This window comes from Panicum hallii, chromosome 9, assembly GCF_002211085.1.
Source record: "Panicum hallii strain FIL2 chromosome 9, PHallii_v3.1, whole genome shotgun sequence".
Taxonomy (NCBI): domain Eukaryota; kingdom Viridiplantae; phylum Streptophyta; class Magnoliopsida; order Poales; family Poaceae; genus Panicum; species Panicum hallii.
The window spans coordinates 360,213-378,053 of record NC_038050.1 but is presented as its reverse complement, the minus strand read 5'-3'; the positions used below and the strand labels follow the sequence as shown (position 1 = coordinate 378,053).

Genomic DNA, 17,841 nt, shown 5'->3' with positions numbered 1-17,841 from the left:
ACAGGGCGAGTCACCGCGCTGATCCCGGTGGATGGGCAAGGTGCGTGGATAGGGTAGGATGGGATAGGATACCCCTCCTATCTTTCGCTGCTGCCGGTGAGTTGTTGTAGCTAGCAATAGCATTATCCATCTCCTCTTTCCTTGCCCCCCAGCCCCAAGCATCTGCGTTCTTCCACCCGTCGGAGAAGAGAGAGATTGAAGCCATGGCGGCCGCCGCCGCAGCAATTCCCGCTGCCGCCATCAGCCTTCCCAACCACCGCGTCTCGCTGGCTCCCAGTCCCAGTCCCAGGCCTTGCTCTTCCCTCCGCTCGGGCTTCCTGGGGCGCGCGCTGGCCGCTCAGCCGGTGGCCGTTGTTGTTGTCCCGCGCCGCGGCGGCGTGGGCGTGTCGGTGCGGATGGCGTGGGACGGGCCGCTCTCCTCGGTGCGCCTCATCATGCAGGGCAGGAACGTCAAGGTCAGATTGATTGATTTTCCTTTCCCCTTCGATTTTGCCTTGCGTTGCTTTGCTTCGAACTGGATGGAGTACAGAAAGAAACATAGAAAAAAAATAAAATAAAGTGCAGGTGTCGGAGAAGGTGAAGGAGCACATCGAGGACAAGGTCGGTCGGGCCGTGTCGAAGCACTGCCACCTGGTCCGCGAGGTGGACGTCCGTCTGTCTGCCCGCGGCGGCGACCTGGGCAGGGGCCCCAAGACCTCCCGCTGCGAGATCACGCTCTTCAGCAAGCGCCACGGCGTCCTCCGCGCCGAGGAGGACGCCGAGTCCACCTACGCCAGCATCGACATGGCCGCCTCCATCATCAAGCGCAAGCTCCGCAAGATCAAGGAGAAGGAGACGGACGTGCGCGCGCGCCACATCATCAAGGAGTGGGATGAGTCGGATGCCGGCGCCGGCCTTCTTTCGGATGCCATTGCCGACGATGAGCAAGAAGAAGAAGACGACCAGGCGGCCGAGCAGGACCTGACGGAGGCCGTGGGAGCCGAGGATGAGGACACGGTGCTCGCCAAGGTGGTGCGCACCAAGGTGTTCGAGATGCCGCCGCTGGGCGTGGACGAGGCGCTGGAGCAGCTGGAGAACGTGGACCACGACTTCTACGCGTTCAGGAACGAGGAGACCGGCGAGGTGAACATCCTGTACAAGAGGAAGGAGGGCGGCTACGGCATCATCATCCCCAAGGAGGACGAGGACGGCCACGTCCACAAGGAGACCATTACTGCATTACCAGCAGCAGCAGGAGAGCCCTCCTACGCCGCCGTGCGCCGGGGCGACACCAGCTAGCCAAGCCATGCCACTATGCCAGCAGTTGCCTGGCAAACTCGTCGACGATACAATTGCCAGCAATGTCATCGATCTCACTCGTCCTGTGTCACGTTTGTAACTCTGCACGCGATGAGTAGCATGCCTGGTAGGTAGTACGCACCTTGAGTTTGTACTTTGTACACGTGCCGTGACAACGAGGTTGGCCTTAATCTGTACTACCAATTTGCTGATATATATAATAAGAGATCGACGAAGAAGCCCATGTAGGTATATATGGGCCTAGGCCGACCAACACCATGACATGACACCAAGAGCAGAGCAGAGCATTCTTCTTGAAAGCAACGGCCCAATTGTCACAAGATTCTTCTCGTCTTCAAAGCAAGCAAGCAAGCAACTGCAGTTTCTAGTGGACAGGATCTAGCTGGCTAGCTACTCCCTCAAAAAAGAGAAAAAAAAATCAAGGGGCGGACATGCATGGCATATTGGCATGGGGTGGTGCATGGTGTCGCGGAGCACGGTGGAGGCTGACGGCAACTAATTTGGCTGGTAGCTTGGTCGCGGCGGCCGGATCGGAGTGGACAGAGGACAGTGGAGGGGAGCAGAGCAGAGCAAGAGGACGCCGACGACGACAGCGCAGTGGCCGGCCATCCGGAGGGCGCAGCGCAGACAGACTGAGATAGACGATGGACGGGACCACCGATCGAGAAAAATATACATGCCATGATTCGATTGATTGGTCCATGGATGCATGCGCATTGTTCACAGATGAGATGAGATGGCTATCTAATCTACCTCCACTACTCCAGAGTCCAGACGCTTCATTCGTTGATTGGTCGCCTTAATCGGATCAGCAGCAGCCAACAATGCGTAGAATTAGTAGAGACTGTTAGTTCCGTAGTTACATGCATGCATGCTTATGGGTGGCCATGGTTGTCGCTGGGCGGGCGAGCTAGCTAGCTAGGGCCTACTAGGGAGCCGAGCGGAATGGGCTCGCGGTATGGCTGGCTGGCGGCCGGGATACGTTACATCATCTCCAACTCCAAGGAAGGCGACAAGCAGGGGGCCTCGTGCGCGCCTGCATTGCATGCCATGGTCTGGGACAGATCAGAGAGGGAGCGGAGGCCGGGACGAACTCTTATGCATGTGACGCGCGCACCGCTGCCTGTTTGTCCGATCCATTGCTTGCTTGTTTGTCTTGGGCAGCATGCAGCAGCTACGACCTTAGCTAGCCTCCATCCATCCCATCCAAGGCGCCGCACGACACGCACCTAGCCAGCAGCAGCCTGATCGTCATCCAGTGGTGGCGGCCGGCGGTGCGCTACTAGCTAGCTAGCTGCCTGCTGTCCGGATCGAACGACACACACACACGAACGCGACCCCGCCCGGACAAGCCGTGTCTGTCTACGACAATATAATGCTTGCTTGTTCCTGCATGCGTACGTGCTCAGATCAGCATCTATCAGCTATGTAGCTGCTGCTGCTTCGTTCGCCAATTAATTGCCCATCGCCATCGGATCCAGAACTACCCAAAGTAGCCCACTTTTTAAAAAGAGAAGCGGTACTACTTTAGCATCCGATCCATTCCTAAAAATATATTTTTAGAGCTGGATGATGGCGTCACCCGCCTCTAAGAACAACCACCCTTTTAAGGGTGGATGACCCCATCACCCGCCCATAAGAACGTCCCTGTAAATTGGAACGGGTGACAGCGTACAAATCAATTTATATAGGAACGGGTCATGGTATTTAGAGGTAGGTGATGACATGACCCGTATCTACGGATGGTCCCACGCAAAAGAAATTATAACTTTTTCATATGATCTCGGATGAAGTCAAACTTAAATTATAGAGGTTGACGAGACCTAAAACTTTGTACATGATAATGTTTTCATTTGAGGTCATCTAATAGTCCTAAAAATTATTATAAGTATCTCATGACTATGACTATATATAGTATCTTATATAACTCAAATCGTACTTTAAGTTTCCACAATATTAACTTTTTTATATACACTGATAACCGTAGAAGCTTACCCTCTAGTTTTATAGGGTTTCCAGAGATTCCAGAATTTAACAGCCCAACAACTAGTTTTTGGATGACTATTTATAGCCCTCACCCCCTCCCATTTGTTGTTGCTAGATCCTCACACGAAAAGTACATATCTACATCTCTAAAAAGCTCTCCCCTCTCTAGATTTGCAAGAATTCGAGAAAAGAGGTGAGTTGGGGTTGAGAGAGAGATTGGGAAGGAAGATTGATTTAAAGTGAGCAAATTCATTCTTAAGCATCCGAGTTCATAGCGAGAAATCTTCACGGCGTTTGTTACTCTTGGAGGTCAAGCCTTCCAGACGGCTAGGTGTCGCCCAGTGAGCACCCAAGCTTGTGGTGTGCCGCAGAAAGTTTGTGAAGGCTTCGTGTGACAGTTCATGTACTTGTAAGCTAGACATATATTTTGTTAGTGTGAAGTATGTGCTTGTTAGTGTAAAGCTCGTGTGTGTTTATGTAAAGCTTTTGAAAAGTAAAAGGGGTATTTTTGTAATTACAGAAAAACCTAGGGTTATTTTTGCAAAATGTATTTGGATAAGGGGTAACTTCAAAATAAATGAAGGGTGGTTTTGCAAACATACTTTTTCTTACTTTATCCCCTGTAAAAATTATATATTTGTCCAAAAGTTTCATTTGAAATGTATGTGTTGAAGTGTGTAAAAATTTTGGGTAAAGTTGTGGAAATAAGGGTATTTATGTAATTTTATAAAAGTACAAGTCCTTTTATGCAAGTAATTGAATTACAAAAGTAACTTTCAAAGTTACTCAGGACTAAAGTGTAAAAGGTGCAAGTCATCATGACATGTCAATCCAATCATTATGACGTGTCTATCCCGTCATCATGACGTGTCATAAATGCTTGCATTTAGATCCTAAATTTTATGAAGTTACACTCTTTAGGATAAAAATAATTCAAATCCAACCTTTGTTCAAAATTTCATGTGTAAAGATCTAAGTTTTGAGTTTTTGAACTTGAGCCCTAAATTAATGTTGTAGAGTTTGAAAAACTCTCCAACTTTCGTTTTGGGCATTTCTTCATTAGGGTTTTAGATTAATGTGAAATTTATGCTTTACAGAAAGGTCCCTGTAATTTTTTAAATTTGCGCATAAGTCCTTGGGAAATTCTATTTCCCTTCCTCCTCTGTTTTTCCTCTCTCTGTTCTTCCTTATCCGGTTTCTTTCTTCTTCCACGGGCGGCACTCTTCCTGGGGGTCTTCCCCTGCCCCCTCCCTTGGCACGGCTCGGGCTCCAGGCGGCGGCTGGACGGGGCGCTCCTGCCCCGGGCGGCGGCAGCAGGCGGTCCGGATCCAGGCGACGTGGCGGCGCGTGCGGGAGCGGGCAGTGCTGGCGGCGCTGGCTGCGGCTCGACTTGGCGCAGGCGCGCGGCAGGCGTTGGCGCCGGGGCGCACGGCGGGCGGCTGCGAGTGGGCCCAGGAGCAGAGCGCGGCGGCGGCGCAGAGCAGAGCGCGGCGCAAGCACGCTAGGGTGGGTGCGGCGCAGCGCTGGGCGCTGGAGCAGGCACGCGTGCCCGAGCGAGTGGCTGGCGGCGGCGCACGTCAGGGCCAGCACCCGTGTCGCTTGACGCAAGGGCCAACGACGCCCGGCGACGCCCGCAGTGACGCGCGAAACAAGGCAAGGCGACGCCCGCAGTGGCACTGGCGGCTGCTGTCCAGAGACGGGAACCCGATCTTCAGGCCGGCGCCGACGCGGGCGGGCACGGGAAGGGGCGGCCGCCAGTCAGGGGCGCCGCCAGAAATGGAGCACGCACGACGAAGGCCGACGGATTGGAAGGGAGGAGGCAAGCGGCGCACGCGAGATGCAGAGGACGGGTGGTGGCCGGGAAGGGAGGACGCGAGCTCGCTCGCTCGTGAGATGCACGAGGGGCAGCGAGCCGGAAGGAGAAGCGGCGAAGCGAACGCGGCGACCGGATGCGACGAGCTCGAAGGAGCCACGGTGCAGCCAGGCACGGTGAGCTCCCTTTGTCCATGCGGAGGTCGGGGCAGGAGCAACGCGGCGCGGGTTCGACGCGCAGCGCATGACCGGCGGCGGTGGTAAACTGGTCCTGATGGCGTCACAGCAGATGGAGAGGGCGGCGGGGTTACAGGATCCGGAGGTCCGAGCGGAATTGAACCGGCACGTTCGCAAGTGTGAGCGGAAGTGTTTTGCCAGTGGCCGGCTCGACTCGATTCCGCAGGCGAGTGCGCGTGCAAGGCAACAGGCCACGCGCGAGCAGGTTAAGAGCCAGTGATGTGAGAGCAGAACGGGAACAGCGCGCAGGAGATGCGACCGGGCGCGGCGATTCTGCAGGAGGCTACGCGGGTGTGCCGACCGTGTTTCAGCAGCACACGTGCGTGAGCAGTGGAGGCTTAGCCCGTGAGCAGGAAAACCCTGAGGTTCGCAGAGGAGTTGGCATAGCGAACCAATCCGGCTCCATCGTCTTGTCCCATGGTCCACGACATCCAGCAGCTCCTATTCCTCGCCGATCGTCTGAGCAAGACCACAACACCTCGAGAAAGCTCGTTAACCCTCTTATCGAGCTTCTTCGATCCCTGTATGCCGGAACATCATCGCCGTGGCAAAGCCGACTATCGTCGCCACGGATCACCGTGAGGAATACCTCTCCGGTTATCCTCCACCCACTACAAATCCCTTGGCAAGCTTCTTCGTCATCCACAGAACCTTGCCACCATCGAGTACTTCTCACCGCCGATCCTTTTCACCGTGGGAATTCACTTTTCGCCTGTTCTTCTCCACAACCAATGCTACCCCAAGGTTTGCCATGATCCACTGAATCTTCCTAATGCCGGCGACCCCTTTTGCCGGAACATCGTCGTTATCTTCCTATTCTCTGTTTTCCCTGACCAGGGACTTAATTTCTTTGATTTAGAAAATTCTAGGGTGTTCTCTGTAAAATTTTCAGAACCTTCTTTATTTCAAATCAGTGAACTTCTACATTCCATAGAAATTCGTAAGAAGTTCATAAAAATACAAAATCAGTTTTGTTTGAGTCCTTAGGTCAAAATCTACAAGTTTTATGTTGTGATCTTGAGCTGAAAGTCTTTAATTTGTGGTCTAGGTTAAATATTAGGGAATGAATACTTTATTTGTACCTTATGTTACGTGCATGTGTTATAGCTGAAAGGTAAATTATAGAATGTATGTCTCAAATAGAGATGTGTGATATTTAGTTAATCCTTTCACTCGAGTGCTCATATCCCTACCATCAAGACTTTGTTCTTGTCTTTATTGCAGTCTCCTTAAGATCCTTTTCATATAAGGATCCTTATTAGTCCGTGTGTATCTGCTGCTTAGCTAATACATCTTTGCAGCTATGCTTCAGCATCGACTATCAGCTCAGCCGCTAAGCATCCGTTTACTTTGAGTCTATGATGTTTCTGTGTAACGGCTGTCAGCCGATACAATTCTTTTGATATGCTTCTACCATCGATTGGTTAGCTGATACGGTTGTTATCTTTCTAATATCAGCTACTGCCGATACAATTCTTTTGTTCTGTCCTACGTCGGCTGCACATAGTCGATGTATCGGAGATGCACACACAATCTTAGGATTCTTGCTATCGACCGATCCAAGCCAATTTTAGTTGTTTTCCATATCGGTCAAATATGGCCGATCAACCCTTAGTTTTCACATCCTTGTCCACACACTTCTACCAGCCAATTTATCGGCTGAGCAATCGGCTATCTACCTATCGGTCACCTACCCACAACCACACTCCAATCAATCGCACATCTGTAGGACATGTCCCATCGGCACAAACCCATCAGCCAAATCTTCTTTAGTCTAATTCCGCACTTGTGGTTCCATCAGCCTAGACCAAGTTTAGTGTTTTGTTACACCTAGTTCTTGTAACAGGTCTAACTTAGATAACCCCATCGACTGTACGTCACTCCATTGTTGTGCTGATGTAATCAAGCCGATACAACCACACCTAGTTACTTAGGATAACACTTAAGCACATCTCAGTTAAGACAGCTGCTTTAGAAATCATCCCTCTGCTAAAATAATCGATGCTTTCATCGATCACTTAGGAAACCGATGTACCTATCAATCGGCTACACAGGCCAAAGTACACGACCCTAGATCAGTAAGATAGTACAGTAGACACGCCTCTATTAGGCACGACCAAAGCACATCAATCGGCTAAACTTGATGCATCCTCATCGGTTAAGACCAAGACCAATACACCAATCAATTAGATAGACCAAAAATATGCTGATAATCCAATCGGCAAGATCCTTCCTTTTTCTATCCTTGAAGTACTGTACCTTCAACGTTCCTCTCCATATCAGCCGATTTGACCTCAGGTGAACCCAAATCGGCTAATCTTTTCTACTCATATACAGAGATTACTCCTACCGATTTCTCTTCCAAACAGAAATCAACAGATTTCCTAAAACTATATAGAGAGCTTCCTTCTTTACCAATTCTATCGACTAAACCCCGATTGTTTCCAATCGACTCTGCTGTAGTCTTTAACAAATAGTCAATCTTAATCAGTTGTCCAACTAAAGCTCCACCCAAGTTAGTTTCTGATCTTTTTGATTGTTATGTGAATAGTATGTTAAATGAGTGTTAGATTGTAACTTTATTTTAAAGTGAGATAGTTTCATATGCATACTTTGAATGTGATATTGCATTGCATGTAGATACGACTACTTCCGCAGACGGTACCTACGAGATCTCCCAGAAGTCTGCAGAGGATATTCCTGAAGACTAAGTGAACGTCACCAAAGGATTATCGGAAGCCCCGAATCAAAGTTCGGAAGATAACAATACTAACATCTTTGACTCCAGTTCCACCAGTAAAGGCAAGCCCCGATGCATACCCCCGTAATTCAATGTATTACAATTCCATTATTCTACTATATATCTTGCATTACGTCTAGGAGTTGGAGTGAAACCCTAGTTGCATAAAATCTTAAGAATCCAATGTATTGTACCCGAGTCCTTATCGCATAGATGCTCTGCTAAATAGGACCGGTAAAAATCGGGTGATTTCCTGTCACTCGCGCGACATAGGAGTTGCTTGTTTACAATTCTGCAACCACTATAAGGATGATGGACACGGTCATGTGCTGTATCATGACCGGAAGTTTTACCCTGTCTATTTTGTTAAGAAGTGGTTAAGGTCGAAATGTGTGGTAGTGGGGGCTAAGCGTTTGAAAGTACTAGCCACATGCCACGAAATATGGTAAGCGGTAAGCCTAGTACCCGAATGGCCCGGCAAATGGACATGTCTCCACCACTCGACTTTTATTTTATGTTTACACGCACTGACGTGTGGGAGTACGTTCTGCATGGCAGACAGGAATACGGGTTTTGTAGTCGCGCTACAGATGTATATCTTGCACAATTGGTGTGCATACGGTCCTGCAGTCGCTTGTGGTGGCCCTGATCCATAACCCGGAATATGAGGGAAACGGTTGCTTCGGAACGACCTGTTGGTGTTCCAAGCGTGTGTGTTAGGTTTACCTTGCAAGGTTAAATTCGATTCAGAATCGTCCGCCTCTCACGAAGATTGAGATTGCTTATCCCTTTTGCCACATCGAGTAAAAAATGTAATTATTGATGGAATAATCTTGATGGATGATAATCTCTATCTTGCTTGTTTAGTATAGGTGCTTAACTAGAATGGCTAATCAAGCTAGAATCTGAAAGCTAAAACTTGAAAGTAGGTTATACTCTTTGTTGCTTTTCAGCTGAAAATAAACCCAGAACCTTTACAATGCCTTCATGAGTCTAGTTATGGGCTAAAGTATACCCAAACCTGGGTAAGACTTGCTGAGTATTAGTATACTCAGCCTTGCTAGTTATATGTTTTTCAGGTAATGTCTTTGAAGACCCTACTCTTCCCCTGTCTTGGCCCTGTGCTCTTCCAGATGGTTGGTACGTGGAATGGGATCCGTCCCCGGCCAACACTGATGATACCGAGTGATGTCGTGCCCGGGCTTAGCATGGCATCAGTCTTGACGACGTGTTGTAAATCGTCGCATTTATTTTTCGCTGCCAATAACAGTTTGCAATGTTTTCTCTAAACTTGAAAACTTCGTACTAATGTTGGAAACTCTTGTAACGTAATCCTCTGTGATGTAAAATATGATGGTGACTGTATTCCTGGACTCACTTTCGTGTGAGGTAACCTTATTGATCCTGTATTCGGTGGTTTATCGGGACGTTACCCGACAGGCCAAGGGATTATACCGTTTGAAGCACGTTGGAGCCCTCAGGAATGGACTCACGTACTTGAGCCGGTATAATTCAGGTTGGTTCTGCCACACTTCGATTTCGCCTCCGCAAGGAAAGAAATCAAGAAGTGAAATGGGAAAAGAGTTGAGAGTGACCCGGCTTCTTTGGAAGCACCTAATGGAGACGTAGGAACCCGTGAAGGAATCCGATCTTCGGTAATAAATCTTTTTGCCACTTGTCTTGATTTGTTAGTTTCACTACTTGTTGCTTGTGCTAGCTTCTTTCTAGATTTATCTCGATCTATCTCTCGAGAAGGATTGAGCTGCAAATATCTAGTGAAATACCTTAAAAACAACTCACCGGTGTATGGTAATTCGTCGATCTACTTTTGGTTGTGGTTTTCATAAGTGTGTGTGAAGATTTTGCTATTTTCATAGACTTCGAAGATTCCTGTGGAAACTTCGGAAGTTGCGGAGATTTCTCCGGAATCTCCGGAGATTCCGTAAACTTACTAGTTTCGCTGCAAATTTTTTTAAAATTTTCAGAACCATATATTCACCCCTCTAGGCGACATAAAACATCCTTTCGTTCTATAATCTATGATCTATGATCTGCAATCTATTTCCATATGCTTCATATTAGATCAATGACGTGATGCGAAGGGGTATGTAGCTTAGTAGTTACAAAAACCTTAATAGCATTTTAGGTCCTGGGTTCGACTCCCTATGGTAGAGAATTTTTCAGGATTTAACGGCGTTGTGCTTTCAGTGGACGCCTGTATTCGTCAATCTCGAGAATTTATTTGCTAAGTTTTCGATGATGTTTTTAGAGGTAGGGTTTGCGTACATAAGTTTGCAGAGGTGAGTGTGTATGCGTGGTAAGCGGTGCTGTTTAACTAAAAAAAGATCGATGATGGTGATCGATCTCTCTGGGAGAGTAGTGCTGTCAAAAAGGAATAACATACGTGCATGCATGTATATATACATGCAGTACGTAGCTCGCTCACACGTGTAAAAGTGTGTGAGAGAGAGAATTTGCAGTTGAGCGAGCTGTGGTCCTAGCCCGCACGATCGATATACAGGAAATCAAAGAATATCATCATATCATGCAAAAAAGAAAAGTGGGGCGAGAAGAAGGGTCCTCGATCGCCTGGGGGGAAAGCATGCAGCTTAAAATTCCCTTTAATTTGTCCTCTACCTACTGGCCTGCTTGGCCCTTGGGTTGGCCCTGTGGCCTGTGGGTATCGATCGGTAAGCGACGAGCGAGAGCATGCAAGCATACAGATGCTTGCATGCTTTGTCTGCATGCATCTCGACCGATGGATCCTGTCTTACTGACGAAACAAGTTAAGAGAGGATTATTTATTTGGCTGTACTGCTGGATCGCCTCATCAGATGAGCTGATCGAGGTGGCATGGGTAGCTAGCTAGCAGACACGCACAAGACAATGGCAGGCATCTCATCATCTGGTATTCTGGTGGCCGGGCAGCAAGTGAATTTGGCGTGTGCGATGCTTGCTGCCTCCCACGCCCGCCACCTTAGACCTTTCTTCAGCTCCTTCTTCTTCTGCCATCCACTGATTCCAACTCCAATTCCATTCCACCTTAGCTTGCTTGCCTTGGCCTGATGCTTCTTTCATTGCCTCCGATCCACATGATGCATGCATGCATGCATCTGTTATCATTTCGGATAGATAGATGATAAGATGATAGATACACATCCATGACCATCAGGCAATGAAAGTGAAACGTACGAGATGCTGCCTCAATTCGATCGTCTGGTTTCCTGTGCCCATTCCCATGTCCCTTTCAATTCGTTCCCTGCATGGCTTTTATGTATGCTTAGCCTACTGCTCGTCGTCTATGCAGATATGCAATGCAATGTATCCTCCTTACATGCATACATACTACTTGCACATCCATCCACATGATCATCTTTATATTCCTTTAATTTGCTGTTGTGCCTGCCTGCCTGCTGTCCCTCCTGGCCGGCCCCTCTAGCGGCGACTGGTCTCTCTCTGTTGTTCCCTTAAGTCTTTTATACACACACACACTTCTATCTAAAATAAAAGAATGTACCATATACACACACACATACATACATACACATATACAAATTCATTCTACACGCATTTGTATCTACTCCTACATGTGTATCTTATAATGTAGAGCATATCTGAGTCAATGGAAGGTACGTCCAAGATGTATGTGATTATGAGATGATCGATGAGAGAGTATATATGGTTAACTAACCAGAGAACAAACCTACCAAGAAGACGCAACAAGCGGAGAGATTCTCTCTCTTGACTGTTTTAATATATAATTAATATTGGTAATCCCAGTGGCAGCAATTAATATAAGCTACTACTTCGATACTAGGTGGATGAGAGTAAGTAGACCTGTGATGCTGCAGCAACATAACGTATCCAAGGGCCATATATATATATATATATAAAAGTATCATGCTGGTGTCGTGCCCTACCTACTACATACATACTGAATCAGCTGCTGGTACGGTGGTATGGATGCCCCAAAGGAAAAGCCAAGAGCAGAGCAAACGCCAAAATAGAAATACGGACTAGCTACCACTATGGTTAGTTCCAAATGAAAGGAAAGGAAAGCAAAGGAAAGGAAAGGAAAGTGCACGACACGACACGACGCGACACGACAAAAGAAAGGTGATATGATCGATCCGCAGCCAAATAAAGGCAGCGACCTTTTTTATCACCAGTATACGTATATCCTCTCTAAATAAAATTTTATTTTAAATTTGAAGGGTGGCTCACTTCAAATTTGAAGGGTGGAATAAAAAAATCATACTCCATCTTATATAACCTACTAAAGCTTGCTTTCATTGTAAGAGGCTTTCAAATCTGTTACTCAACCCAATCTCTTTCTAGCTCTCCAGGACCTCCCTATCCACCGACAAATGGATCCCACCGAAGAGGGTAAGATTTAAAGACCGCTTCTAGATTTTGAGGTTAAAAAGCTAGCCCTCTAGAAGGATGACTTACCGGAGGAGTAGAGGGTCTGATTTGAGAGCTATTGGTGGAGATGCTCTTACGTGTGTGTATATATAAATATATATATATATATAATTGAAAGAATTTATAATCAAACTTGATTTGATTTCATATATCTCAATTTGGCTGGACGATCCAATCTCTCGTTCTCATCGTCTTCCTTCTTCTTCTTCTACTACATATATAACTCAACCTACATCTTGAATTCCGATGGATGACATACATCCTAGCTAGAGTGCAGGATGACAACAGAGCAGAGCAGAGCAATGGCAATGCAAATCCAGAATCCAGATATGCTGCAGCAATCAGAGGTGGTGGCCATGCCCATGGCGGATCCAGTTTGAGAATGCCTCGAGCGTCCTCATGTCCGCCCTGTAGTGCCTCATGGTGAAGTCCAGCAGCGCCCGCCACGTGAAATCCGGGTACTCCCGCGGGCTGTTGGCGTCCACCAGCTCCCCCGGCGGCCGCACCACCTTGTCCATCTCCGGGCAGAGGAAGAAGGCCAGCGAGCGGCGCGGCACGCGGCTGTTGACGACGGCGCGGTGGAGGCAGCTCCTGTAGCGGCCGTTGGAGAGCGCCATGAAGGTGTCTCCGATGTTGACGACGAAGGCGCCGGCGTGGGGGCGGATGGAGAGCCAGCGGCCGGCGGCGAAGACCTGCAGGCCGCCGACGTCGTCCTGGTGGAGGATGGTGAGCGAGGTGGGGTCGCAATGCGGGCCGGTGCCGAGCGTCTCGTAGGGACGCTGGCAGGGCGGGTAGTAGTTGAGGCGCATGATGGAGTCGTTCCCCTCGAAGAATCGCCGGAAGTGGGCGCGCCCCACGCCGAGGCTCGCCCCCAGCACCTCCATGATCTCCAGCGACAGCCGGCTCATCTCCGAGCAGTAGCGCCCGTACACCTCGCCGTGGTGCCGGTACTCCTCGCCCAGCTTCTCCACGAAGTAGTCGGCGACGCCGCCGTCCGCCGCCGCCGCCGCCGCCGAGTGGTAGCGGAACGACAGGGTCTCCTTCCAGGGCAGCTTGGAGGCGAAGCGGCCCGTGAAGCTGCTGGCGTAGCCGCAGCTCTCGCCCTGGCGCCGCTGCGCGCGCTGCTTCTCGTGCAGGGGCAGCGTGAAGAAGGCGTCCATGCAGCGGTGGGCCTCCGCCAGCAGCGCCTGGTCGATGCCGTGGCTGACCACCTGGAAGAAGCCGTGCAGCTCGCAGGCCTCGCCCACCTGCCGGACCACCTCGGCGTCGGCGGCGCCGCCGGACAGGTCGATGAGCGGCACGGGCAGCTCCTCGGCGGCGTCCGGGGTGGGGCTCTCGTCGGCCGGCCAGAGGAACTGCTGCGGGATGTCGGCCTGGCTGCTCAGGCGGGCGGCGTCGAAGACGAGAGCCGGCGGCTGCTGATGATGCGCAGCCTCAACCATGCTAGCTGCTGCTTCTTGATTAGCTTAGGTAGGAGGAGGAAGGGGAGTGGAGTCAGTTTGGGGATTCCGAGAATCGTCTTCTCCTCCTCCTGCTCTGCTCTGTCGTCTCTCTCTCTCTCGCCCCAGCTCGCTGCCTGCCTGCCTTTTTATACCCGAGGAAGAGGAACTCTGCCCTGCCCTGCCCTGCCCTTCCACAATGCTGCTGCTACCAGGCCACTAGTTGGTTTGGAGGGGATGAGTCTGGCCGGGCCTTTTTTCTAGAGAGAGACTGCATCTGCATGCCAAAGTGAAAGGGAGCGATGCTTAATTGCCCGCTTAACCAACACAAGAAAGAAATATTTCGGACATAGCAATTCTTCTTCTTCTTCTTTTTTTCTTTCCTTTTGGTTCGAAGGTGACAGTTTCCAAGTACCCCGTATGTGCCCATGCAATGCATCCTCTATGCATGCGTTTTCAGACAGTTGGATTCGTGGCAGGGACTGAAGTTGACCATTTTAATTACACCAATATCACAAGCAGCAATTCTTGTAAACACACTTTCAGAACTCCTATATGTCCGTCCAATCAAGAAATAAACCAAGTATGGAATGACTCTTTAATTTCTTCAAGCTAAGTGATCGAGATAACCACAGGTAGAGGACAGGCAGGGATCATTAGATTAGTTGCATCTAGGAGTAAGGCTAGTCTTAGTGGAGTTTTATAAGAGTCTTTTGCTGATGTGGTAGGATCATTATGAGAAAAGAGAAGGAAAGAAAAAGTTTCATCTATCCTCATAATATTCACCCAACTCGGTTACCGAGTTTTTAGTTTTGATAAAATCATCATCGTACATTGAGACTAACCTAAGCTAACCTAACCTTAAGTATACGGCCGGCCAGGTTACCTGAGGCGACGTGACCGGGCACATATAGCTAGTAGTAAAGCAACAACTCCGGCAGCTTTGGAGGGAGCAAATTTGTGGTGTCTGCTCTAGGCCGGCCGGCTTACCTAACTAAAACTGGTGGACATGTAGCTGTACCCCACAGGAAGAGGTTACCAACATTGATGAGATAAGAGTTTGGATGGTGCATGCAACTAACTAGTCTTTCATTCTTTTGTGCCCGGCCTACACAAGACTTCGTCCATATAGCAGATCTATCGTGTCATGCATGTTCGGTCACCTAATAAGACACCAACATTATCCCAACTCTAACTTTCCTACCCCATCTCGATCCGATGCTTCGCACTGTGCCATTGAATTGATGCAGTCTGAATGAGCTACCTAGCTACAAGTCCTGCTTTTTGATTCAACGGCAGTGTGCACTTCTATCAAATGACTTAACTTGCATGCATGTTGATCTCTTCCATGTAATTAAACTTCGGATGTTTTAAATCAATTTTGAATCCCAATATCTCTTTAATTATTTTGAACGAGCTTTATTTAGAGACGGCACGCGGCTAGATTTGCGATATTTTGCACGGTATGTTTCATAGTACACAGTTACACTACGTGCTTGCAGCTGTCATCTTGCATGAACGAATATTAATCACTGAACATGCATGCATGCTGGCCAGGATCCATGTGCATACGTGATTACATAATTAATTTAATCACAAGATGAGCACAAAACATCACGTCTTCTTCTTCTTCTTCTTCTCTGCTGCTGCGTGCGCGTGCATGTTTTCACTCTCCTAGCTAGCTAGGACTGTTATGCCCAGTCAGCGCTGGAACTAGAACGAGAGCATGCGTGCACTTGGTTAGTTGTTGTGGGGGGTGGGCAGCTAGCTAGCCAGGAACAAGAACAACAAATACGACAACTAATAGGCTTGGGGCATGCCATCCGGTTGTGCGTTAGTTGGCGAAAAAGACATGCATGCAGTATTATATTGGAGAAGATCCTAGCGACTGCTAGCTGCCAGGCCAGCATTGCCCCAGCAGCTTCGATCCGATCGATACGATCTATCGAGATCCATATCTAGGCTCATCTTCAAGATGCGATGCTCGTTCGTTTCAGGCAGCAGCAGTTCCAAAATCAGGATACCTACCCAGGTAAACAGAACACCTTTTATTTGAGTTTCATACTGTAATTCTGTTGTGTAACAAATATGTTATAAGAAAAACAGCGGCCAAATAAGTAGAATTACATTACATTAGGAATTGAAGACGTACGTACGTCCAGAACATGACTGGTGGTTGGAGTGCTGCCCGGATTCTCTTGATGAGAAGCTAGCTAGCCAACAACAAGTCAGTGGTGGACTGGACCATGGTGGCATGCATGCATTGCATGTTACTTTGCTTGCCAGTACGTATGGGTGGCATGCAGGAACACCCAGCTAGCTAGCTAGCTAGCTTAACAATAATGCATTAACTGCATGCCAAGACGACAACAATCCCTCGTTCTCAAGCGTAGACGACAATATCATGCACGCTAGTCATTGCTCTACTTTATTTATTTATATACCTGCTGCTAGCTAGCTAGGATTTATATATATACACGTATCATGGTCATGGCATGCATATTTGCTTAATTAGGGCGCCGGATATGATGAGCATGCATGATACGCTAGCCGAGCGCTACAGGGCTCATCCAAAGATTGTTCTACCGACCAAAATATATACGGTTGTTGTTACACTTTCACGCGAAGCACGCCTCGCATTGTTTAGGCATGCATGCATCGCAGTGGTTGTGTTTAATATTCTCGATATCTTCGTCCAAAAAAATCCATTCTTTACGCGCTTATAGCTACTTTTACACGTGTATCTCATGACGTAGGGCGTAGCTGACCTAACGAAAGGTATGTACGTGATCATACTCTGTGATGATACGTGTAACCATATATGGAGTATTTGAACATACTTATTTTTATATACCAGTACTAATATATAATCATGATATATTTAAAAAATAGGGATGCTTTTGAAATTTTTCATACATATACCTTTGAAGTATCTTAGAATTAGTATATGAACATACTCTAAATACGTGAACATACGCATGATGGTATACTGACAGTGAAAGTAGCTATAAGCGAGTGTAGATAAAACTTATCATATATATATTGATCATCGTAACAGTTTGCGTGATCAACTTTGAAGCTGAATATTCTACAAGAACTTGGTGGTAACAGAGGTGGGAAAATTTTATTTCTTAAAAGAATATTAAAGTGAATTAATCGTACGTCGACGAGTCACATGCATGCACTGCGCTGATGAAACTGAACCAACATTAATTGCACGTACGCGCGACGTGCCCGGCCTCGATATGATTGGCTTGGTTCATTTTTAGACCTGCCGCCTCCTTCCTTTTGATCGATCGGTGCCTACCGTACCTTGCTATATGTCTCATCTCGCTGCATGCATGGATGGATACCTCTTCTCCTCCATTTTCGTCTGTAGATCTACTCCACCAAATTAAAGCAAGCATGCATGTCCCGGTTGGTGTTCATTTCCTTTATTGAACATAATTTGATCCGTAATTACTCTATATTAAAATTAAAAAGAAGTCACCGCATTATTCATTTTCTTCTAATTTATCCTTGCGATTCAGACCTATCTATCATTCCCCAGTACTCAATTCCAAAGCACTTGCTGTCACACGACGACAAACAATCCTGCAATTAAAAAACTCCATGAAGCTCTCTTTTTTATTTAAAAAAAAAAACTCCATGAAGCTAGCTAGCATGACGGTCGGCCCGTCCTTTGGGTGCATGCCAAATCCAGCAAGTACTGTGACGACGCCACATAACGCCAATGTGCTTTAACTTTTTTCCTAGCCTGTTGCGAGTTTATTTTTATTTTTCTTTGGCTTGTCTGTGCTGTCTGTTTGTTTGTCGCCATGCATGCATGCTCCGTTGGTGCTTCTTGGATCCCGATCAGTTCGTCTGGCAATACTAGAAGCTACTCCTGCGTACGTACGTAGC

The 17,841-nt window shown here is 48.0% G+C and overlaps 2 protein-coding genes across 2 annotated transcripts; one reads left to right on the top strand and one right to left on the bottom strand.

The window, feature by feature from the left end:
* The first annotated feature begins 43 nt into the window (after positions 1–43).
* Positions 44–1,532, top strand: LOC112874122 (ribosome-binding factor PSRP1, chloroplastic). Its single transcript, XM_025937298.1, has 2 exons — positions 44–455; positions 565–1,532. Exons 1-2 carry the CDS (start codon positions 204–206, stop codon positions 1,276–1,278), a joined length of 966 nt encoding a protein of 321 aa, XP_025793083.1. The 5' UTR covers positions 44–203; the 3' UTR covers positions 1,279–1,532.
* An 11,071-nt stretch (positions 1,533–12,603) lies between these two features.
* Positions 12,604–14,253, bottom strand: LOC112875566 (gibberellin 20 oxidase 1-D-like). The gene has a single exon (XM_025939449.1). It carries the CDS (start codon positions 13,939–13,941, stop codon positions 12,841–12,843), a length of 1,101 nt encoding a protein of 366 aa, XP_025795234.1. The 5' UTR covers positions 13,942–14,253; the 3' UTR covers positions 12,604–12,840.
* Between the last annotated feature and the right edge of the window lie 3,588 nt (positions 14,254–17,841).

Excerpts from the sequence above, each read along its gene's own strand:
- LOC112874122 (XM_025937298.1), top strand. The coding sequence starts at position 204 with ATGGCGGCCGCCGCCGCAGCAATTCCCGCTGCCGCCATCAGCCTTCCC. Across the intron at positions 456-564 it reads TGCAGGGCAGGAACGTCAAG|GTGTCGGAGAAGGTGAAGGA; the intron begins GTCAGATTGATT and ends AATAAAGTGCAG.
- LOC112875566 (XM_025939449.1), bottom strand. The coding sequence starts at position 13,941 with ATGGTTGAGGCTGCGCATCATCAGCAGCCGCCGGCTCTCGTCTTCGAC.